Below are 23155 nucleotides of genomic sequence, written 5' to 3' on the forward strand. Positions count from 1 at the left end.
CCCAACTGCTGAAGTTAAACAAGTCATGTCATCTTTGCTTTCCTCGGGGGTTTGCCAATATTCACGTGGAGTCCAATTCTCCTTTTCCCTTTTGGGCTCCTCGGGCGCTGGGATGCTACGGGGGAGGTAAGCCCGCTCCACATCTCCTCCCTCCTCCCTCCCAAGCGTGTGGCATCGGCAGTGCGGCTGCGCGCACGTGGTCCGGGAGGCTCGTCCCTCGCTCAGGCCGCCCCCACCCCGGCTGTCAGGCTGCACGTGGGGGGCAGGTCAGGTGCCCCGAACGTCCTAAAAGGCCACCGACCATGGCACGAAAAGGGACCCTGCTGCCCAAACCAGCATCTCTTGCGGATTTCAGCCAAAGCAGGAAAACCTGGCCTCATTTCAGGGTTCCCGTGCATAAAGAGCAGCGCCCCTGACTCAAAACTCAAAACATATCCCAGCGGCATCCGAAGCACCTGGGCTGTGTGGTGCGCAGCGAGGCTGCCTTCACCCCACGTGGTTCAGAAACGTACGAGACAGGCCGTGTGAACTGCCCCCTCTGCTTGACATTTGAAATGAAAAAGCAGAGAAAATTTTAGTTGCTTTATTTAACAAAATTTACTCCAACTTCTATATCTATATACAAACGTGTTTCAAAAACAGCAGCACACGAACTGTTAATGCAGGACGTATAATGATGCTTCAAACATGTCATGCGGTGTTCTGGTTTTTGCTCACGTTGACACGGACAGATTCCGACATTTAATCCGAAGGCCGAGCAGTTATCGTCATATCTTCATTTTCCGGGACGGCTTCCACAGTATGTCCTCGAGAAAGGCGGACGGGGCTTTTGAGGGTTATAACACACGGTGTTTAGTTTGACAAGACAGTACTTGGCCCATAAGAGGGACTCACAAAATTGGCTGGGGCTGGGGAATAAACATTTGAGTAAAATATAATCTACTAAGAGTATACGTCGAGTCATTGAAAAACACTTTGCCATATCATAAATATAATGAGATTATCTCATTTCTGATTCCCCAAAAGAAAATCGACTTTAAAAAATAAGTGTAAAATGATTCTATTAGTACTCTTGATAAAATTTTGTGAGCAGAGGTCCTTCGAGGTAAGAAAGGGCACAGATAACCCAGTTCTGCTGCCGTCTCCAGCTCTGATAGAAATGACACTCCGGTTTCGTGACACTTGCCTACATGTTAACAAGTGACTTCCTAGAGCTTTTTCCGTAGGGAAGGCTGCTCGCTTTTCCTGTCTCATTTTTCATGACTCCTAGGAGCGTTCTTAATTCCTTCATGGGGACTGTGGTTCTGAGAACTCCCCCAAAGCTTAGCTGCATCCTCTCCTCGCAGAAGTTAGCTCTGTGCTCGTGCGTAATACTTGAACGACAGCCTGTGCTGCGAAGTGTAAAACGTTTTAGGTTTGACACTTAACGCGCCGATGTGATTCGTGGTCACTCTTTCCTAAAAGGCCGTGACAAGCCTTTTGGGGAAGATGCTACTCAGTAGTGAGGTATAAGAGAAAAAAAAAATGGATAAAACTTCAGAATGCGCTCCTGTCTGTGGTGAAGTCGTCCACAAACACCATTTCCCCCCAAAAAAGCACCGACTCCAAACGCACGGGGGCCACGCAGTGTCACGAAACGTCCTCAGGGGCGTCTACTCCTCTCGGTTGTCACGAAGCAGGCTCATCGCTTCCTGTGCTTCCGCTTTCTGAGTGAGATCAGACCATTATAAAAAGGTACTTAAAAAATAAATTTTCTAGCATATAAAACGCTTAGTATCTTTTTCTAGCCCACATAGCTTCGTTACAAAATAAGAAATCAGAAAATCGGCTACTGCGGTTTTTTTCACATGGTAAAAAATATTTATATGTGTACACACAGGTATATACACATATAAAAATCCAAATTTTAAATTTCAATAAAAATCAACCAATTAATGAACTTAATGCTCGTGTGTGGATCACACAGAAGGAATGCTGGCGACCTGGAAGAACCGCAATCCCGCCTGTCCGAGGATGATCTAGAATCTAACACTTCCCCTCGTGGAGAGAAAAAAAAAAAAACAAGTCTCTGACTACCCAACGCAATGGAGATCTCACTCGCGTCCTTTTCGGAGGTGGACACCCCCATTTCGTTCCCTACGCCAGCGCGTCCTTTGAGGAAGCAGCGGTCCCCGCAGGGAGGCAGGCAGCCTCGGGTGTCGGGGCTGCCTTGTGGCCGAGCCACCTGCGTCGACGTGACGGCCGGTGGCCCGCTGCGCGGGCACGTGAGGAGGAAGGCCCGGGCGGAGCGGCGCGCGCCCATCCGGCCGCCGGCCCCGGAAGCCGCACGGCTTTGACTGATGCGCACACACGTGGGCCCGGGGCCGGCCGCCTCCTCCCGCGGGAGCGCCCGTCCAGAAAAGCCGCAAGGGACAGCAGGCTGTGGCCGGGAGCGCAGCGTCTGCGGGCCGAGCCCTCAGTGACGGGGAGAGCGTGCGGCCACCGGCTGCGGCCTACGACGCGCTCCCCAACGAAAGCTCAGCCGCGCTAGGGTGGCAGGTGCGCCTGCTCGCCCCCGACCTTGAAACGTCTTCCCGAGTTCCGCCTCGGCTGGAAGAAGCCTGGTCATTCACATCTTCACCTGGTTACTTTACGAAGCGGTGAGGGCCAACAGGAGACTTAATTTCAGACATGTTCCCTCTGTGATCAGTTTCTCTCTTTCATTTTGCAAAAAGGCACGTTCCCTCCCCAGCTGTCACAGAGATACTTGAAAAGAACGCAGAAGCTTGAAAATGTTTTCTTTCTTTCCTAACACCTCCGTTGAAGTAGCAGATTCAGGCAAATCCTTGGAACCATTCTTTAAAACAGCCAAAAAAACCCACAAAAAACCAAAAAACCGCACAGCTTTCTGTGCTGTAAAAAACACATACGTATTAAAGGGGGAGAGGGGTTAAAAGAATGGCTGCTTTTCTAGAAGCAAATCTAAGATAACAGCAGAAAATAAAATTCCCATTATGTACCAAATACTCAGGAGACCAGTCACGGCCAAGGGCAGTGGCCGTGCATGCCCAGGCGGGGGTTTCACGCTTCCGTAGCCCTTGGTTACATAAGGGGCAGGCGTAAAACACTCTCACCCCGCCCTCGGCGTGCGTTGCAAGGTTCCGTGTCTACTCAGAAAAAAAAAAAGGACCCTGAACAAGGACAAGTCTCAGGTCCCACTGAAAATCCGCTGAGAGCTTCACTTCTCTCCAGAAAAACGCAGGTTCGTGAATCTGTGCGTACAGGGGCTTCACACACCTTCCAAGTTCCAGTCACGGGTCTCGAGTCACGTCGGACTCCTGGGTCCCATCGCTCCTACGAGGGGTCTGAAGAGCCATTCTCCCATTTCCTACAATCTGTTTTGCTCCTCTAGGGTCAGGGAGGGGAGAGAAAAATCCCAACCCAAACCAGAATCAACGGTGCAAAACAAACAAACAAAAAAACAAAAAAAAGAAAGCCAAATCATTTTTGCTTCAAACGCCAATTTTTAGCTTATTTCCCCCTGGAGGAAAGAACATCCCAGTCTCTGGTCGCTTCTATGAGATGCCGCTGGCCGTGACTCATCCACTCCTCCTGGTCCTCGTACAGCCGTCCGCAGAACCAGCACTTAAAGATGCACTGTGCGTCGTCGGGCGAGGAGTCCACCACCTGGTAGTTGTTCTTATGCACCTTCTTCAGCTTCATCTTTAGCATCATCTGCCTCTTGATGTGATGGGCCTCCTCCGCGTTCTGGTAGGTCAGCCGCACGTGGTGCCGTCGGATGCCCAGCTGACACCTGGTCCTCTCCGACAGGACGACCTTGAGGACGTTGCCTTTGTACTTGTTGATCACCTTCATCACGTTGGTCACCTCTGGCGAGTCCACGTCGGGATGGTTGAGCACGATGACGGGCTGGTTCCGACGGGGGCACTTAATCAGCTGGTCCGGTTTGGCCGCTATCAGCCGGAGCTGTCTAGCGACCTGAAAAATCGAAGGGTCCTTGAAACAGCGGATGGGATCCGCCTGAATCTTGCTTTTCTTCTTGGTGGAGCTCACTTGTCTGGTCTTACTTTTACTTAAGGAAAGACTTCTGGAAAGCAGTCTCCCGTGCTTGCTCAGCTCGCTGCTTCCCTGCTGCCCGTACGGGGGGCCGGCTCTTTTCGGGGCGCTGCTGCAAAGCACACTCTCTTTCCTCGGCTTAGGCCGATGCGGCGGGTCAGTGCTGCGGGACGCGTCTACGGGCCTCCGCTCGCTCGTCACGGCCTGTAGGTCTGAGTCCGTCTGTTTCGCGGGGCAGAACGGGATGGGTTTTATTAACTGAGTCTCGGCGCGAGGGATGCTGACGGGCGCTTCGCACGTAGCCTCTATGACGCGGGCATCCTTGGAGGAATTGAGGAGCCTCAGCACCGCCCCCTTGGGGATCAGCACTGGGGTGGCGACCGGAGCCTTCCGGTTTCCTCGGCTGTCGGCCTTCCCGCTGCTGCCTTCTGCAAACTGTGGGTGCGTCTGCTGATGGGCACGGTGGGCACCGACGCCGCCACCGTCCTGAGACCTGGGGAGCGGACCCCGGGAACAGCCGGCGCCGGCAAACGCCACGTTGATTTCCTGAACACCCTCGGGGGCGGCTTTCGGCATCAGCTTCGAGGCCGGCCCCACGGGGCGGCGGTGGGCGCTGCCCGCCGCCAGGGAGGAGGGCCGGCCGCAGGACTCGATCAGCTGAGCGATCTTCCTGCGCAGGAGCTCGATGGACTTTATTTTGGACGTCGAGCTGTTCCACTTCACGCCCTCGGGCACGTCCTCGGATCCGGAGCTCAGGGAGAAGACGGACGAGATGACCGGGCCCTCGAAAGCGTCGCCGGCCCTTTCCGCGTTCTTAACCTCCAGAGGCCGGTGGCCAGGCGGCTGCGACCTCATTCTGTCCCCTGTTATGTTTATGTGTAAATACTCGCTTCTACGTTGTGCGGAAATCTGGCCCAGGTTCGAAACGGCCGCGCGGTCCTCCGCCTGGCTGGCTTTCAGCTTCCTGGCAGACGGGAGCATGGTCACGGGAATACTGATCTCGCTGCGGGATTCCAAGTCGCTTTTGCTCACGGGCAATGAGCCCTTCTCTCCTGGGAAGGAGATGGCGGCGGGGGATGCAGCGAGAGGCAGTAGCCGCTGCGGGTCCCTGTGCAGGGGCCGAACGTCTTCAGCAAAAGAAACGGCGGCTTTGTACGGACACGGGTTTGAGGCAGCGCCGAGACCACACAGAACGCCGCTCTTCTCTCCCGACGACGGCGGGTGGCCCTTGAGGGCGGCGGGGGGCAGGGCAGCCCTGTGCGGAAACACGTGACTCCTCCTCTGCGCATCCTCGGCCCTGTCGGAGGCGAGCAGGGCCTCCGCGGAGCTGCGCACGCCGGCGTGCGACATGAAGAAGTCGTACGACCTCACCCACTGCACGCTCTTCAGCTGCCTCTGCAGGGCCGGCCGGAGCGGCCCGGCGCCCCCGCTCCCTTCCACGGCCAGCGACTTGGCCCGTTCGGCGGACGCCGCCTTGTCCCGCTCGCCCGGGCCCCGCGCCCTGGCCGTGTGCTCGGCTCGCCCCGCGGCGCCCTCGCCGGCCTCCGCGCAGCCGTTGTCCTCCAGCGGGAAGAGCTTCAGCACGAGCTGCTGCGTCCCGTTGACGACCTTCACGTCGATCAGCTGGGCCAGGCAGTGGGCCGGGACGACCAGCTCGGCGGGGGCCACGACGGTGAGCGGCATCCCCGGCTGCACGGGCTCCTTGGCGGGGGACAGCACCTCCACCTCCACGCTCTTGTTCTCCAGCACCGAGGCCTCGCTCGGCGCCAGCAGGGTGGCCTTGTCCGGGACGCACACCACGTCTCTCTGGGGGCCCTTCGCCTCGGGGGACAGTGTGAGGGTGTGCGTCCGCTCTCTGTCGGAGTGCAGGGAGAACCTCGAGAGCTGGTCCGACAGCCTGCCGTGCGGCGTGGGGCCCGGGTCGCGGGCCCGCGGGAGCTCGGCGCTCTGCCGGGCCGCGCCCGCCCTCTTCGGCTCCAGCCGGGCGGCCGTCTTGGGCGGCCGCTTCCCGCCAGCCCGCTCGTGGACTCTCCTCCGGTGCTTGACGATGTAGTCGTTCCGGATGGCGCCGTAGTCGCAGTACTCGCACTGGTACGGGAAGATGCCCGTGTGCTTCACCAGGTGCCTCTGGAACTCGCCCTTGGTGTAGGACACGCAGCTGCAGTGCGAGCAGATGAACCTGATCTCCTCGTGCTGCAGCGTGTGCTTCTTGTACTGCAGGGGGTCCTTCGTGGAGAACCGGCATTTGTCGCAGTAGTATTTGCCGGGCTTGAAGTTCCTCACCTTGAACTTGTTGCTGGCGGCACTCGAGACCGGCTCGGTTTTATTGCCCACCGGCGCGGCGCCGGGGTCGCCGCTCCCTAAGTGGAAGCCGGGGGGCGCCCCGCCGAGGCTGCAGGGGAAGCACACGAACCTGTCTTCCGCCGGGCTCTGCCCGGGGCCCTTCCTCAAGTCCCGAAGGGGGACCCTGTGGACGCTCTTGCACTTGACGCACGTAGCGGTGGGCATCGCGGCAGCCTCCGCCTCCGAGCCTTGATACAAGAGAGCCTGAGCATCCTGCCCGTCCGGCCGCGGCGCTCTGTCCGCGCTGGGCTGCCGGGGTGACATGGTCAGAGAGCTACGTCCATCGTTCACCTGCGGAGCCAACAGCTGCTGCCCGATGTCCTTCATCTTCTTTATCTGCATTGCTAAACGGAGCCCACGGGGACCGAGGCGGCCCTCGCAGGGCCGGGGCCAGCGGCACCGCCCTCCAGCACGCTCCGCATGGTCACGATCCGTGTGCGTGTGCACCGCAGTCCGTCCACGGTCCCCCGGTACGCCTGTTTCCAGTTCCTGGATATTCCGGACAACGCTGAAGGGGGGGGGGACCAAAAAACATGATGAATACGTGAACTTAAGGGTTAGCTAAGCTATTTCGAAACTTGCTCTGTGTCTCAACGAGCTTGGGAATTTATGCTAAGTCTCGACGTAGTGTCGTAAGACACATGCTGCTGCCAACGCAGGGTACAACGGAGCTGGCAAGTGACAAGCCTGACTGAAAATACTTCCAAACTCGGTCCCCCACAACTCATCCTTCAGACCAGCCACAGACATGCGGGGGGCAAGGGGGTCCCAGCGGCCACGCAGAAGAGCCTCTGGTCAGTGAGTCATTTTTAAGTGTCGCTGGGCACACCCAGCACCCAGCACCTTCACAGGCTTCGGTTCGGATCAGCCTCACTGACGGCGCGGGAGGGCATCACTTAGTCACACACAGTCACACTCACACACACTCACTCACACTCACACACAGTCACACTCACACACTCACACACACACCAAGCCGCGCGTCAGCTCGGGTGGCCACTCGCTCCTACGTCACAGCTGAGGATCAGCTCGGATCCCAACTCTCCCTCGTACTCTCTCCCTCATTTGCTTTCATAAAGTCAATGCTGACGGTTTTTCGCGGACAAAGACTTGTGCCGTCAACACCTGACTGAGCATGTACCCTGCGCGGCCACCGTGCGGCGTGCGGCGCGGGGCAGGTCATGTACCTGTCAGACGGTCACTGGGAGCAAAACGGCCACAAGGGGGGTGTGGGGGGGGCCACGGAGGCCGGGACGGCCAGGGGCGCGGACGCGTCGGCAGGGCAGCCGGGCAGCGCCAAAGGTCTGGGGAGTGGGTCTGGGGAGTGGGTCTGGGGAGCGGTCTGGGGAGCGGGTCTGGACGAGGAAGAGGAAGGGGCCGGGGCCGGGGGGCGGGGAGGAGAGGAAAGAAGGGCGCTGGGGGGGGGGGGCGACGGACTGATCAGGGGAGGGTCTAGGAGGCGGTAGCATAGCACGCGGCCTTCCCTGCACATGAGAACCAGGCGCGGAGCCGAGCGCTGACTCGCCACGACCTGTCAATCATTTCGGCCACGGCCTGCAGCCGCCGTGAGCACGAGAGCCGGACGCAGCAGGGAGACCCGGGCGGGACACGGAGCCGGCTCACGCTGTGGCAGTAGAGGCACAAACGTCTACTGGAGCAAGTACCATGCTCTGTGTGACACAGTGACTACATTTTACATAAAAGTAGTTCATTATCTTTCAATACTTTTCATGATACGCAGAATTAGGAGCTGCAAAACGGTTCTAGTTTGGGATCCGTTAAAGGCCTTTCTTTTATCACCTAAGAGAACCTTTTGCACTTCAATTTTTTTCATGTGGCAACTAATTAAGGACAGTCATCCGACCAACGTCCCGCCCAGCGGTGACCCACACTGAGGCGCGTAAGGGGACCTCCCTGCCGGTCACGGAGGCCACGGCTGCAGCGCCAGGCCCGGCACGAGGCTTGCCCTTCACGAGCGTTTTTGGGGAGCGTCATGAGAACATACCCTGCCTGGCACCAAGCTCTAGTTCCTTTCGCTGCATGGTCCTTCCCTCTGTCGCTTTTGCAAAAGGCGTTGTCTCCTTTCCAAAGCCCCCGGTGGCATCGAGAGCCTCAGACTCGCCCTACCCTAAGTGCGTATAGTCCTTGGGCATTGGGGGGAAGAGGCCCTGGAGGGCTGTGAGGTGCTGCCAGTCCCCTCAGTGTTCAAACGCATACCTAGGCAAGGGGCCTGTCAACAGCGCGGGACCCACGGACGCCTAACTGGCCAAGTGGGGAGCCAGACGAGGACTCCGATCTCCACCGCACCCCTGGTGCACCCGACGAGCGGGCCCTGCAGCAGAGGCCCTGGAAGCTGACACACCCTTTACTCTCCAGATTCGCAAACTGGCTTTGGGGAAGGGGGTCGGAGTGACACCCAGACTGCTACGGTTGAGTGCCTTCGAGCCGCCCGTTTGCTCACCCAGATGATGCCTGAGCCGGGTCTGGCACTGCTGGCCCCGGAAACCGCAGGCCTTTTACCATCCACGAAGACTGCCATCCTTGACATGGTCACAACAGCAGTTAACAGCAGCCTCTAGGACGGAGAGAACAATGGCCCCGACCAGAACCCAAGAAAACCACAGGCCTAGAGAATGGAGGGGCCAGAAAGGTGCTCTGCAGAGGACGGGCCCGGTGGTTCCTGAACCTGGAGAGCCAACCTGCAGCGGCCACTCCTGGGCTTCCTCCCAGGGCCAGTGAGTCTGACTCTCGGGAGAAAAGATGTGTGTGGTTTCCAAAAGCACTCCGCGTAAGTCTAATGCAAGCCACTGGCTGAAACTTCCAGAAACTTTACAATATTCTCACCCGCGATCGTGAAGCCGATGCTCTAACATCGATCGCCACAAATAAAACACCCCTCGCCAGGCAGCTGCACCTCGTCCTCATGGTCAAGAAAGTTACCCTTTAATCAAAGTGAAACCAGCCTCCTTACAGCTTTCTTACATCCTGACTCTAGCTGCCAGCGGCTGAATCCTTTGTGACAGACGGGCTATTAATCTCTTCTCTCACCCAGTCCTCATGTCCAGAGACCTGCAGAGCAGTATGTCCATGTCGTCTCCAGCCTCGCGATCCTCCTCGTTACGGGGGACGTGGTGGGGTGGGGTGGAACGAAGAGAAAAACGGAACACGGGCAAGAAAAGGGGCGGCCGGCCTGTCTGGCACAACTTGCACTCCTCACACGCCGACCCTAAGCAGCTCTCGAATCACGGAACCAGATTCCTCTGTGGGGAGCATCATCCAAACCAAGATTCTCTTCGTACAGCTCCCAGCTTTCCAGTACCTTTCCAAGCCTCCAAGATTCTTCAAAAACCACAGGAGGCAGTTTTGCCAGTTCCTTTCCAAGTCCTTTTAAAACCTCCCCTAAAACCGAAGACGTAACATCTAAGACGGTGGCCGATAAGATCATGTGCATTAGCAAGTGGAGGGCATCCTGACGGAGGGACCCGGCCATGAGGATTAGCCAGGCCGCCTCTGGCACCCAGGGACCACGGTCTCTTTGGAGAGGCTTCCACAACCCTCTCGGTGCTTTCGAATTAAGAACCCAAAGGAGCAAGTGTCAGTAGGAAGCGTGAGGCTGTAATCAGCAAAGGCCACCCAGGTCTAGGCCATGACCGAATTATGCCACCTGCTGGGAACTACCTTCTCGGCTTCTGAACCATGCTCAAATCAATGGGTGTTTCCGCGTCGGCCCTTCTCTTAGTCGGGGTGCAAAGTGTCAGGCGTCTTTACAACCACCGGACACCGTTCTCTTTGGCGTTTGCAACTTGCGTGGCTCTTCGGGGCGGCACGCGGGGTGGGTAGGGAGGAGGTCTCAGACGTGAGTCGGAGGGAAACAGCCATGTGGCATAGAAGGACGAAGGTGGCTGGGGTGCCGCACTTCCGCGTGGCCGCAGCAGGCACACCCGAGTGGGGGCTCCTGCTCCCCCCCCCCCAAACTTCCTCCATCTGGCTCTTCCCGGCAAATTACTGCCCGGCGGCTGATGACCACACTGCAGATGAAGCACATCACACTGAGGACGCTCTGTGAGTCACTGCTGACTGACTGACGGCCCCTGCCTTCCAAACTCACAGCGCCTGTCACCAGCCCCCTGCGGCCCCCTCCCAGGACCAGAAACCGACACTCTTCTAGATGCCTTAGGGCGGCCCTCGAAAAACAGAAAGAGACTCAGCATTATTAACTTCTAACCCAACGAATACGACGGCCACTTAATACCAAGTAAACCTGTTTTTTCTGTTTGTTTTTGTTTTCAAACAGCACACAGTGAGCTTTTTAATGCAGAATTATCGATGGCATCAGCAGGAAGACAGCCACATGCCAAGAGGAGGGGCACAGGGGCACAGCTGTGCGGCCTCGGCCCCGTCTCGTCCCCCTGGGGCCAGACCGCAGGGCAGCGTTTGCTGCTGGTGGGTTTCCCTTTCGACCCTGAGCTCACTTGTCGCGGTTTCTTAGGTTTGGTATGTTTTTTCCCATATGTCCTCATAGTAAGTCTGTTGGAAATCGGTGACACTGAGCCCCACGCGAACCACGAAGGGCTGCACGCACACACTCTTACTAAAAAGGCGGCTCTGGCTTCTAAACACCGTAAACGCCAAGCATTGAGCCGAAGCACAAGAGAAATAAGTAGGGAAATCACGTTTAAAAACGCTGGTTCTGGGATCGGATGACGGCTTTACTTCCTAGGTGTGTGACCCAGGGCAAAATGTCCCATCCCTCTGTCGAATGGACAGTAACAGCACCGACCTCACAGGACTGCCCTGAGGATCAGGTGTGATGATGTGACTAAACGTGCTCAGAGCTGTTACACACCAAACTGTTAAAAGCCTGGGTTTTTTTAATGAAAAAAAAAAAAATTAAAAGAAATGATGCTAATCACAAAAATAGTGAGAGGGGCTAAGTAACAGGCATCTTAGCCGTCTGGCCGTTGCTTGCTTTCAGAATATGTGCTGAACCTCATCATTTTAATTCTATCTGCTTGGTTGCACAGCCTGAAAGATAATTTACCTCTGGGACACCACCATCCACCAGCCTTACTGACAAGGTGGCTGACAGGTGCTTACAATCACCACGGAGAAGATGCCGCAACCACAAGTTAATTACACGCGGTTTTACATTCAAGCCAGTCGCCGCGCTGCCCTTTCTCGCCGAGCCCAGCTGAACTCTGAGGCACCCGTCGCCAACAGATGTTTCTGTGCTGGGCGTTTGTCTGAAAATTAAGGAGAGCGGCTGGCCAATGACATGCCATGCCTGCTGCCCGCGTCACCACACGCAACTCTGTCCCGAAGAGATGTCCACCGAAATCTGTACTAGGGGACGGCGTCCCTTCTGGACAGAGCAGGTGTAGGCAGCTCTTTGCTGCCATGGGGGCTCACCGGGGCAGGGCTGCAGCTGCTGTACCCCGGAAGAAGACAGGGAGTGGAGGTGCGAGCTTGAAAGGCGTCCGCACTCAGATTCCGACGCGTCGCTGCTGGGTCCCTAGGCAAGTGCTCTCTCTCTCCTCGCTGTCGGGCAAGCCAGGCAGGCTTTGAGACCCTCACACTTTCAGTGTAATTAGAGACATGGTCAGTAACCTGTGCAAAACGCTCAGCCCCAAGGCACAGGGACCCCCAAACCTGCACGGGCTCCCTCTGTCTACTCGGCCTTGGCGAAGGTCATCTATCAAACTCACGTCTCCCAGTCACCCGAATTATAAACCACCCTATCCGAAAGTGCCCAGATGCGAGCAGATGGGTAATACCCGATTGGGGATGGGGGAGGGGGGAGAGCCAACATCAGGTGTGTAAACTGAATATTTTCCCCGTAGGACGGAATTCAGGAAGGAACTTGCCTCACTCAGCAAGCATTTTTTTTCCAGAGCATTATGACGACCTAGAAGTGAACGCAACGGTAAACCTACACAAGGAAAACCAGCAAGGACGTACTGGTTGCTCCCCGCCACACTGCCCTGCACTCAGAAAGGGCTGACTCGCACATCGACGGCCACCTGGGCGACACACACAGTTCCAGACGTCGCTGGCTGACAAATGTACCACCTTCGGGGTCCTACATTTCCTTCTGGAACCAAGTGTGTCACCGGGGGCACAGAATGGGGCAGGCAGGCTGGACGAGGAGGCCCCCCTTTGTGGGGGCCTCTGCTTCCCAGGTGAAACGTGTCACAGCGGAGAGAGCGATGACCGTGGCACGGCCAGAACAGGGTTCAAAACCCGGGTTCTGGACTGAACAGCTGTGTGACGCCAGACTCGGTAACCTCTCTGAGCCCGAGTCTCCTCCTGAGTAAAATGGGAGTAAACGATGCCCCATTCGCGCGGCTGATGTGAGGAAAAGGTGCGCGCGCAGACAGCAGGTAACCTCGTGCTTCGCAAACGTTATGCGTTCTGTCAAGAAATCAGTCAACGTATTTTTGTGAGACGTCTGGGGACAAAAGCGTCCAGTAATCTCCAGAGAAGCAGGAAATCCTCAGCTTAACAAGCAGCCCGATGAGATACAGGTCTGTGACGGCAGGAGAACTGGGCTCCAGGTGAGGCTTCCCCACCCCCTCCAGTCTGCAAAGCGGTTATCTGGGATCCAGGTGACACCTTACGGGCTGAGACGCCTTCAGGAAACAGAGGAAGTCATTAATATAGTTTTTTTTGTTTGTTTTTGCGTTCTTTTTAAAGATAAAACCTTTCCAAAGAAAGAATATGACCAGTGCTGGAATTCTTAAAGCCTAAAACTTGCAGTTCCGTATATGGGGGGGGAAAATGTTACGGAGAAAATAATCTCGTTAGCATCAAAAAAAAAAAAAAAAGTAAAAAACAAGTCTTACAAGCAATATTACAAAATTCTGTTATTAAACACACCTAGTGACTTCAGTCTCTAATGCTGATAAATGTTGGTATTCGTTTCTTCTTTGCCTTTAAGAAAAATATCAGAATTTCATAAAAGAAATGAAGAGTTTAATAAAAAGTATAATCAAACAGCAGAAATATCTCCCAGAACATCAGTGATTCTCAACTTTGGCCGCATTAGGGTGTCAACTTGTCATAATACGCCCAGGATGTTAAGCTTATTGTTTAAAGAGGTCCCTGGGGTGGCTGGTCGCCCTCCTGCACATCATTATTACCTGGGAACCTTCAAAAAGATACCTGAATTCCAGTGTGCAATTCTAACGTGCGGCCAAGGCTGAGAACCACACCTGCCACTGCGGGTGCAGAGGCACAGGTGGGAGTGGCGAGAGCATCAGGGACCCCTGCTTCCCCCACCTGTGGGAGCCTGGAGGCAGGACGAGGCCACCGCCTTGCGCTGCATTGAGGCGATTATTAGGCAGGTAGACTCTGGGTCCCTGCTTAGCCATGTGACCTTAGAAACATCATCACTGATGCTCTCTGTGAAGTGTGCGATGACAGGAACCACTTCGTAGGTTCTCGGAAACTCAGGTGTTCCAGGCACACTACCTGGCACGGTGGGAGGGGTTCTTCCACCCCCCCTGCCACGGGGCTGCTGTCTCTACGGAGTGTAGCAGGAGGTGGGAAAAGGAAATGGGTGGTTTCAGTAAAGCGGTCAGTGCGACCAGGAGGCTCAGTGGCTGGCGGCATTTGTCAACCCTGGACACCTCTGCCCAAGTCAGGCGGAAGGGGCGCCTGCAGAGGCAGACCCACACGCCACTCTACACGCCTCGAGCCGCGCCTTCGATCACCTGCTTCTTGTAAGCAAACAGCTCTGGAGAAGCCGCGGGGGCTTTTCTAAGGTCGGCGGGTGTCCAACCTACACTGTTTGCTCTCTGCTACCCACTGTGCGAGGCCGTGAACTGAAGTCACTGCATCTGCTGTGCTGGGCACTCCTTCCGGCCGGGAGCCGTGGACGTGAGTCACAAGCATGGCAAGTCGCAAGGCTCTTCGTTCTGAGGCGCCGAGTGCCGTGGGCCTCAACTTCAGGCTCCCCGCAGAGGCCTGGAGGCGCAGAATCCCGGGGGGGGGGGGGGATGCACCCTCTGAGGTGCCTGCGGCAGAGCTGACGCGTGGGTGGAAGCCCTGGGCCTGTACAGCCTTGGCTTCTTCACGCACTTTTCCTCTAGAAAAGAAGGGAATGAGCCCCAGAATGCGTCTCAAGCAGGAGTGTGGGGGCAAAGTCACATGGGGAGCTTAAAACGCAAAGGAAAAAAAGGCTTCACAGGACTCTGGAGACCTAAGGAATCAGACAGCCCTTTGCCTGCTGCGGCTTAAAATCCTTCCCAGGAGATTCTGATGCCTCCCCACTCCGCACCCCGTAATGCCTGCGCTAGATGGTCTCTAGCCCCCTTCACTCCAAGGACGGATCCTGGAAATTGCAGTTGGCTGAGTTTGCGTATGTGAACAAAGAACATGCAGCCTATGCCAGGCAGCTTGAGAACAATCCAGACTAGGGAAGCCTCACTGGTGAGCGCCTTGTTCAGCAGTCAACAGCAGAGCCTGGCCACAGAAGGCCCTCGGCACGTACCGGTAGAATGAATGAATGAATGAATGAGTGAGTGAGTCAATGAAACAAAGGTCAGATTTCACGGCGACAATAAAAATGTTCTCTCTTCTTCCTCTGGCATAAAAACTGGCCCAGATCCCCTAACTTAAAAGCAAATAGGAGTGTGTTTTTAACCGCTATTACTGCATTTTAAAAAGCCTACGTCATTAGTTTGGCATAACACATAGTACCCTTCTTTTCTGTTTTCAAAAGGCACCTGCAACGAACATCATTAGCATAGCGAAACTACATAGATATAAAGGTGTTATTTTTCAAGGCTGTATTGGACCCAAGATAAAATATAATTTCAAGCATGCCTCTTAGGTTAAAGATAACATGGATGTCAAACAATTGAAAAAGCCTAACATCTTCCTCCTACGTGCATCCTGCTTAAAAGAGACTAAAAGATACTGGTTTCTAAACGGCCTTTTGCTGGGCTCCAGGACGCTCGCTCGGCCACCAGTATCTCCTCTCTTGGACACACACCACGGGGTGTGCCGCCGTGTGCGTGTGTGACGAGAGACAGAGAGAGACAGGGGAGCACTTCCAGCTCCAGGAGGGCAAGGTCTGTCCTATTCCTGGTGACTCCAAATCTAAACTTAAGTGGCCAGGTTTTAGGGCTCCAACACAACATCACGGTGTGTAGAGTTTTAAAGAGGACAGAGCGCCCGGTATTTCGCATTTTATTATTTTATGACGAGAAGTTGAAAAATTGTTCATTATTCCAGTTTTTTACAGTCGGGTGTTTTAACGGGATACACGGCATACCCAACGAACGAGAGGGACGTGAATATTTCTTTCTCTCCCTTGGCTTTCCCTCGTGGTTAGGGAATTTTCATTCTTTTGCATCCTGCCTCACTTCCCTGGCCTGACACTGCCCCACGACCCTAAGGCAACAAGACAAAAGGGCTGGGAGGTCCCACAAAGAGTGACATGACATCAGCCTTGGGAACAGGTCAAACTATGGCCATCTATCCCAGCCGTCCCCGGCGGAAGGTGCACAGGTCCTCGATGGACAAGCCCGTCCCTGGACACGTGCCCCGAGATGCCCAAGGAAAGAAAATGCCAGTCTGGTTTTCGAGTTTATTGTTGGCACGCTCACGCCGACGGCACACATCACCCGAGGCGAGTCCACCTCTACGAGCGCGGGCGCGGCGAGGCCAGGCGCGGTCCACGGGCTTCCTCCGTGGTCTCCCCGGGGACGTCCCGGCGCCCTCGAGGGCTCGCGGGGGGGTGCCTCTAACCACGGAGAATCAAAACACGTCAGCGCTTACCTCGGCGGCCTGAAGGAGGCTTTAAAAATGGCCTCCTGACGACACTTCCTGCTCGGAGCCGACGGGTAGAAATTTTCCCAGGAGATGCATCGTTTCAAACGCCGGGGGCGGGCAGAGCCGGCTCCCCACCGGCCGCGCGGCTGCCCGGGGTCGCGACCCGGCGCGTTCGGGGCCCGGCCTGCAGGGTCGCGCGCCACAAAGGCGGGCAGCCGGCGGGCAGGTAGGGGGCGCCGGACCTGCACCCCGCTCCCGCCGCCACCCTGGCCCCGGGGTCTGTCCTGCCCCACCCCCACCCTGCACCCTCCCCCCCGCCCCCGCCCCACCCCCGCCGCCTCGGCCCCTCCCGCCCCGATGCGCTCCCGGCCCCGCCCCTCCCCCTTCCCCGCGGCCGGCCTGCCCCGGGGCCTCCTGGCCGCGAAGCCGAAGCCGCCGGGACTTGGCTGGGCATGCGGGACCGTGGGCTGCGCCGCCCGTCCAGCCTGCATGGCCTCATCGGGACCCCGCTCCGCGTGGGCCCCGCGATCCCCCTCCGCGCCCAGACCCTACCTGCCCCGAGCACGCGAATCCCGAGCCCTGCTCAGCCACTCACCCGCCGCTCCGGGAAGGGGCGTCTACACCGCCAGCCACAGGCCGCCGCTGCCGCCGCGCCTCCTGTAGGTCCGCTGTAGGTCCCTACTCAGGGGCGGAGCCAGGGTCCACGCCGCGCCTGCGCAGTGCGGAGCGGAGGCTCGCTTGCAGCCGGGCGCCGCCCGAGGTCCCTAACTAAGGCTGTGCTGGGAGCCCTGCCTGGTGTCAGCGCAGGGCAAAGCCACGGACCCAGACCCGGGCCTGGGCTGAAAGCGCGACCCAGCGCGTCCACATCCGCTGCGTGCAGTGTCCATGCTTAGCCTGGATGTCCGCAAGGAGAGACGATTCTGAGAACTGGGCCTCCGCTCTGTGCGATGCTGGGCCCAAGCAGAGGGCGCGATTTCTCCCTGCCCTCGTAGAGCTTCAAGTCCAGCAGTGGATGAGCGAAGGCGAGAGGTCTCCAGTCTCCACGTTCTTCCTCTCTTGGCAGCAGCCGTGAATGAGATGGTCTTGAAGGCCTGGGTTCGAATTCAGACTCCCTCGACTCCTTTCCACCCTAGCTGCAGGATCTTGGGCGAGGAAGGCCCCTGAACTCTCTGAGTCTGTGTTTTCATTTCTAAAGATTGGGAAGATCAGACCTGAAGCCCAAAGCCTCTTCTATTACGTAGGTAAGGTCGTGAGGGTCAGACGAGGCAGTGATCGTGGGAGAGTCTGGAGTTGATGTGAGCTCATTTAATGCCAACGTTTTTCTGCTTTTGGACTCCAGTGCCATTTCTGGGAACCTCCCTTCACCCCCGCCCCCTCACACGTTCACTTCGCTTCTGTCCTTCCAGAAGGAAGGTGTATTTAGAATTGAGCTCTCTCGCAGGAAAGAATGGGACCATAATCAGTGGCGCAGATACTGCTCTCTGCAAAGTAAAATTGCTTCCTAGTCACGGCAGATTGTGTCAGGGAAGCAGTGTCACTGGGAAGTGCAGTTTCTCTAGAAATAACAGCCGAAGGTTTATTTCAACGCCCTAGAAGGAGCAAGGCTGGCTTCCGAGACTTTGCTGTGGGAGGCCAGAGGTCAGGGTGCATGGACGTCGGCCAGAAGCAGGGAGGAGATGCCGGGCTGGGGCAATTCTCCAACGCGGAGAAATGGAATTCAGGAAACAATGTCAGCCACCGGCCTCAGCAGCCAGAGAAAACTGTCCAAGACTGAAATAGCAAGAGTTGGGCAGAGAGAATGCCAACCCGGAGATGGATCACCACCAGCAAGTTCTGCCCCTTGCTCTATGCTGCAGTCCTTGACCTCACTGCTCACAAGGGAGCCTTCTGGTCCTCTGTCTTACAGGGCTCAGAGAAGCTAGTGGACCTCTTCTCCGAAACACATTTATGTACAGAGTTCATATCAGAGAATAGGGCAGAGTTCAAAATCTCCCAAGGGTGAAGTGGGTGGGCATAGGAAGGGCACTAAGAAGCTAAACTGGCCACTGCCTCAAAATATCTAGGGGCAAAGGGAGACAAGTCAGGAAAAACTGTTAATTCTAAGTATCGGGAAATCAGGAATTAGAGATTTCCCTTAAAATCTAGCCCATATTATTGCTTCTCTAAAGTCCATCCATGCATCAGTTTTGCCTTCTTGAGTCACAGAATGGATGAGAGAGTACCTGTGGGTTTTCTGGAAGTTTCTCTGGAGAGACAGCTGGTGATAAAGCCCTGCTTGGCGTGAAGAAGGTGGGAGCCTGCTCCCTAACCTGTCAGAACCTCGTTTCTCATGTAAAACTTAGCGAATGACAGGAGCGACCTCACAAGGCAGTTGTCAACAATAAACAAGAGAGAGCAGGTCAGGGCTCACAGCACGAAGTCCCTGGCAGAGCGGAAGTGCCCATTCTCTTACATTTCTCAGGAGCCCAGATTTAGTGAGATAAAACGCCTCTCGAAGGATTGAGAAGTAGGGTGTTGACAGACTGGAAAAGAGCCCAGCAGAGATAGAAACCACGCCTATAGGAACCCTTAAAGTTGAAGCGTTGGTCCCTAAAAGCCTTTTGACATGGAGAGAGTTCCTCCAGAAATGTTATTTCTGGACGTTCGGCTAGTGCCTCTTTCCTACGTTTAGGGCAGCCAGCCCCTCCCCCGGCGTAGTTTGCCTAAACCCCTTTGCATGGATCCACCTCTGTTACAGGTCGAATTGTGTCCCTTGTAAAGATGTGTTAGAGCTCTAAATCCCCAGCGACTGTGAATATAGATTCACACTCATGAATATGACCTTCCTCCTTTGGAAAGAGGGTCTTTGTGTAGACACAGTTTAAGTGAGGTCCTTAGGTGGGCCCAAATCCCATGATTAGCATCCTTAGAGAACGGATTCAGAGGAGAGAATCTGTGTGAAGACACAGACGTGGGGAAAGGAGCCAGGCCAAGACAAAGGTCAAGACCGGAGTGCCGCAGCCCTGAGCCAGGAGCGCCTGGAGCTGGCAGAAGCTGGAGAAGGCAAGGACGTGTCCTTCCCTATAGATTTTGGAGGGAGCGTGGCTTTTAGCTGCCAGAACTGTGAGACAATAAATTTCTGTGTTAACAGTAGCTCCAAGAAACAAATACGAGCTCCCAATATGGCTGCATAGCATATTAGAGGAAGGAGGGCCGAGGTATGAAAAAACACAATAAAAAAAACAAAAAACAACAGTCATCAAGTATGAGGGAGGGCTGGAGGCCGATGTTCATTCATTTACTTATTCATTCAACAAACATTTGTCGAGTGCCTGTTTAGTGCAGGCACAGGCGAGGTGATGAGGATAGAATGAAGAACAAGATAAGGCTCTGCCTTCCATGAGCATTCATTTTGTTGGGGGTTGTAGAGCTCAATTAATTAATGGAATATATAATTAATGTTAGGGGGTGCTAGAGGCCCAGGGGAAAATAAAACTGGGTCGTGTGCCAGGGGAGGGAGCACAAAGCAAGAGAAAAGATGACATGAAAGGCTCACCGAGGGGGACTCTGAAGAGGAGCTCTAAGCCCTGAGTAGGAAGCAGCGCGGGAAGATGGAAAAAGCCTTCCGTACAGGGAAGAGCATGCGCAAAGGCCCCGACGTGAGGGGGTAAGGAAGGGCAGTGCAGATCTTAGCCACTTAAAAGACTGCGGCGATTTTAGCAAGTCGTTCACCGGGATTCTGTGGGTGAGGACTCTGGCCCAGAGGGAGGTACTCGACTTCATTGTACCCTGGAAAAGGGCCAGGTCTCTAACAGCAGGGTCAGGAACTTTGGGCTAGTGTTGGGGGAGGGGAAGCAAAGACATGTAAATCTCAGGCACTTGAAGACCATAAACAGAAGACTCAAGGAAGAGTTTGTTTTGCTTTGTTTTTTGTTGTTGTTTAAAACAGGTCAGAAGCTTCTAGTGACTTCTTTGACTTTAGTTTGATCATTTGTGAATGAGGGATAAAGACCTCTTTGTCTAGGGCTCCCAAGCTCTTATCAGACAGCCCTGATGCTCAGATCAGCTCTCCTCCCTGTCCTGGGGCGCAGGGAGTGGACGCTGCAGAGCGGAATCCGGATCTCATTACCCTCTGAACTGCTGTGTGACCTGGGGCAAGTTACTGTTGGTCTCTGGTTTCTCAGATGCTGTTCTCAACAGTAAAAGGGAGTAAATGCAGCAACTTCTTGGAGGGTGTCGAGGAGGAGGAGGAGCCCGACTGAGACTAGGCTCAGGTTCCAGTCCCCCTGGTCGCCTCTGTAGGCCGGGGACAGTGCTGTGGGGCCTTGCGCCCGGCCTGCAAGCCGCGCACCGGGCATGCGCCGGCCGGTAGAGCCCGGGGAGGCCGCCTGGACACTGTCCCCAGCCCCGCCCGTGAGCTCCGCGTGCTGCAGTACCGCCGGCTGCCTGTGGTGTCGCTGCGCGGCGGCCCTCGCGGCTCCACGAGTGTAGAGCTCTACCCAGTGTCAGCGCCCGCGAGCGGCCCTGCGCTCACCTGGCCGTCACGGCAGCAGCCTGGGCACCGTTAGCCCACCGCCCGCCTTGCCTCCGGCGGACCCCGCTCCTGCCGAGAATCGTGATGGGCTGCTTTTGTTCCACTTATGCCGCGGGGAACGGGGCGGCGGGGCCTGGACTTGCGGCGCTGGCGAGATAACCACGCGGATGCCGGGCGTCAGCCTTAGGGCTCCCGTTGCGCAATCCTGACCAACGTTTCGTAACGTCTGCATTTAACCGAATGGTTAGACGAAGCATCACACAACGCCAGGCACAGAACAGGCTTGCATTTCTGAGACTGAGCTAGTCCAAATCACCAGCATCCCTTGTCTAGACCAGGGCTAGGCAAAGCGTGGTGGGGACAGGGTCGGGTCGTCGCATATCTGGTCCCGAGGGAGGGAGTGGGTACAGAAAGGGAGAGGGGTGTTTAGAAACGTTCATAGCAACCTGACACGGCTGCAGGATCCAGGGAACAAGTAGAGGAATATGGGGTGGGGGGAGGGCTATTCCCACTTGGGGTGGTTGCTCCCGGCTCAGGCAGCATCCTAGCCCCGCGCAGCAGGCGCGCAGGTTCAAAAGGGAGAGGGGCGGGGGAAAGCCTGGCTCTTCCGGGCAGGTGCCGCCGGGCTGCTGCGGGGGTCCCCTGCTGCCTCTGCGGGGGGTCCCCTGCTGCCTCGCCTCCCTGCCTTCACTCACGGCGCAGCGTCCAGAGTGGCCCTGTCACAAAGCCAATGGGATTGAGTCACGCCCCTCCTGCCTGCCTCCGGCAGCATGTCTTACCCGCAGCCTGGTCCCTGGCACGCCAGCTCCTTCTGCTCCAGGCTGCTGTCCGAAACCTCGATGGGCAGGTGGCCCACCAGTGCTTCCTATGCGTTTAAGATGGTAAGCAGAGTCTTCCAGTTACCCCAAATCAGTTTTTTTTTTTTCCTTAGCAATAACTGTCTTCCAATTTCCCGCTGCTCAGAAAGAAGAAAGACTAAACATTTCAAGTCTTGCTTGTAGCTAGGTGTGATCATGTCACTAAATTCTAGCAATGGGAAGTAAGAACTAGGGTATGCATAACACCCAGAAGTGCCCTTGAAGGAAGGGCACATGCAACTCTTTGCCCCTTTCCTCATTCTGCTGGCTTGAATAAAGGGATGAAGAGGCGTTGGCTGGAGCTTGAGCAGCCATGTGCACCATGAAGTAAATATAACTTGCTGAAGATGGTGATCAAGGTAGAAGGAGCCTGAGTCCCTAATAATCATGGAGCTACCTTAACTGCCACCCACTGCCTGCCCCCTGACATAATTTACTTAAGAGGGAAACAAACTGCTGTTTTGGATTTCCTGTCATTCACCGCAAGCTAATATGAACTGATCCAAGCTGGAAAAATAAAGGATGGGAATGGGCAAAGCGTGGGCAAACATAATATGAAAAATTAACAGTATGTGTTAGATGATTTACAAACTCAAATAATTCAGCAGAAGCAACAAATGAGAAGTCTGCGGAAGAAATGGGGTAACCCTTCTCTTCCCGCTCTGACCCTGCAAAAACCCCCAGGTATAAGGCCCGGGCCACGTATCTCTTTCTACAAGTGGGAGGCTCTCACTATTTTTATCGGAACCTCAGAGTAAGGGGTGATAGATCTAAAATTGTATATTTTTTCAGCATTTTTAAGCATCAAGGGCAGCTTTCCTAGTGATCTGAGTTGCAAGTACCTGATTTAGATTCGTAGATATTATGTCAAACTCTTTTTTTCTTGTTATTCTCTAAACAATACAGAATAACAGCTATTTACACAGCATTTACACTATCTTAGGTAGTGTAAGTAAACTAGAGATGATTTAAAGTACATGGGAGGGGGTACCTAGGTTATATGTAAACACTATGCCATTTTATATAGGGGTCTTGAGCATCTATTATTTATGTTTATTTAATTTATTTTTGCCACTCTCAACTTAGAGTGTTAGAGGTAAGGTTTCAGAAACCTTAAACATATAAAAATACTTTTTCATCCCTGGCTAGGGGGTTCTTCTAGGTTGAAATTGTATTTCTTCATAGTTTCGGGTGCAGAACTCTGTTTTCTGGGCTTCAGTGTGGCTGAGAACAGACCCCTGCTTCTCTCTATAGGTAAACTGTTCTCCCTGCATCTCTCTGAACCTTTAGATTTTTCTCATTATTGTTTGTGATGATGTATCTATCTACCTGTTGTCTATTTACCTACCTGCCTATATCCTTTTCTCTGTGCAGTTAATGTAGTCTTTCAGTATAGAAACTATTGTCCTTCAGTTCTGGACTTTTTTTTTCGATTCTTGTTTTTCTTAAAGTATCTCTGTCATCAACATTTTTCAGATAATGAAACGTCTCGATTGATCTGCTTTGCCTCTCAATCTCTCATATTTTCTACCTTTTCCCTCTTTCTATTTACTTTCTGGAAGATTTCCCTGGTTTTTATCTTCTAAGATGTATAATTTTTTTTCTATAG

At 55.0% G+C, this 23155-nt stretch overlaps 1 protein-coding gene across 3 annotated transcripts; it reads right to left on the minus strand.

Moving 5' to 3' along the window:
- Window positions 1-568: 568 nt before the first annotated feature.
- On the minus strand, window positions 569-16851 carry ZNF518B (zinc finger protein 518B). 3 transcript variants are annotated; one of them, XM_016128476.2, is made up of 2 exons: window positions 16772-16851; window positions 569-6907 (listed from the first exon to the last, which is right to left on the minus strand). In XM_016128476.2, exon 2 carries the CDS (start codon window positions 6739-6741, stop codon window positions 3511-3513), a length of 3231 nt encoding a protein of 1076 aa, XP_015983962.2. In that variant the 5' UTR covers window positions 6742-6907; window positions 16772-16851; the 3' UTR covers window positions 569-3510. The 3 variants fall into 3 exon arrangements, with proteins under 3 accessions (XP_015983962.2, XP_036083407.1, XP_036083406.1); XM_036227514.1 differs by lacking the exon at window positions 16772-16851 and adding an exon at window positions 16729-16748; XM_036227513.1 differs by lacking the exon at window positions 16772-16851 and adding an exon at window positions 16183-16320.
- Between the last annotated feature and the right edge of the window lie 6304 nt (window positions 16852-23155).

The sequence above is a fragment of the Rousettus aegyptiacus genome, unplaced genomic scaffold, assembly GCF_014176215.1.
Source record: "Rousettus aegyptiacus isolate mRouAeg1 unplaced genomic scaffold, mRouAeg1.p scaffold_m13_p_10, whole genome shotgun sequence".
Classification (NCBI taxonomy): Eukaryota; Metazoa; Chordata; class Mammalia; order Chiroptera; family Pteropodidae; genus Rousettus; species Rousettus aegyptiacus.

Excerpts from the sequence above, each read along its gene's own strand:
- ZNF518B (XM_016128476.2), bottom strand. The coding sequence starts at position 6,741 with ATGCAGATAAAGAAGATGAAGGACATCGGGCAGCAGCTGTTGGCTCCG.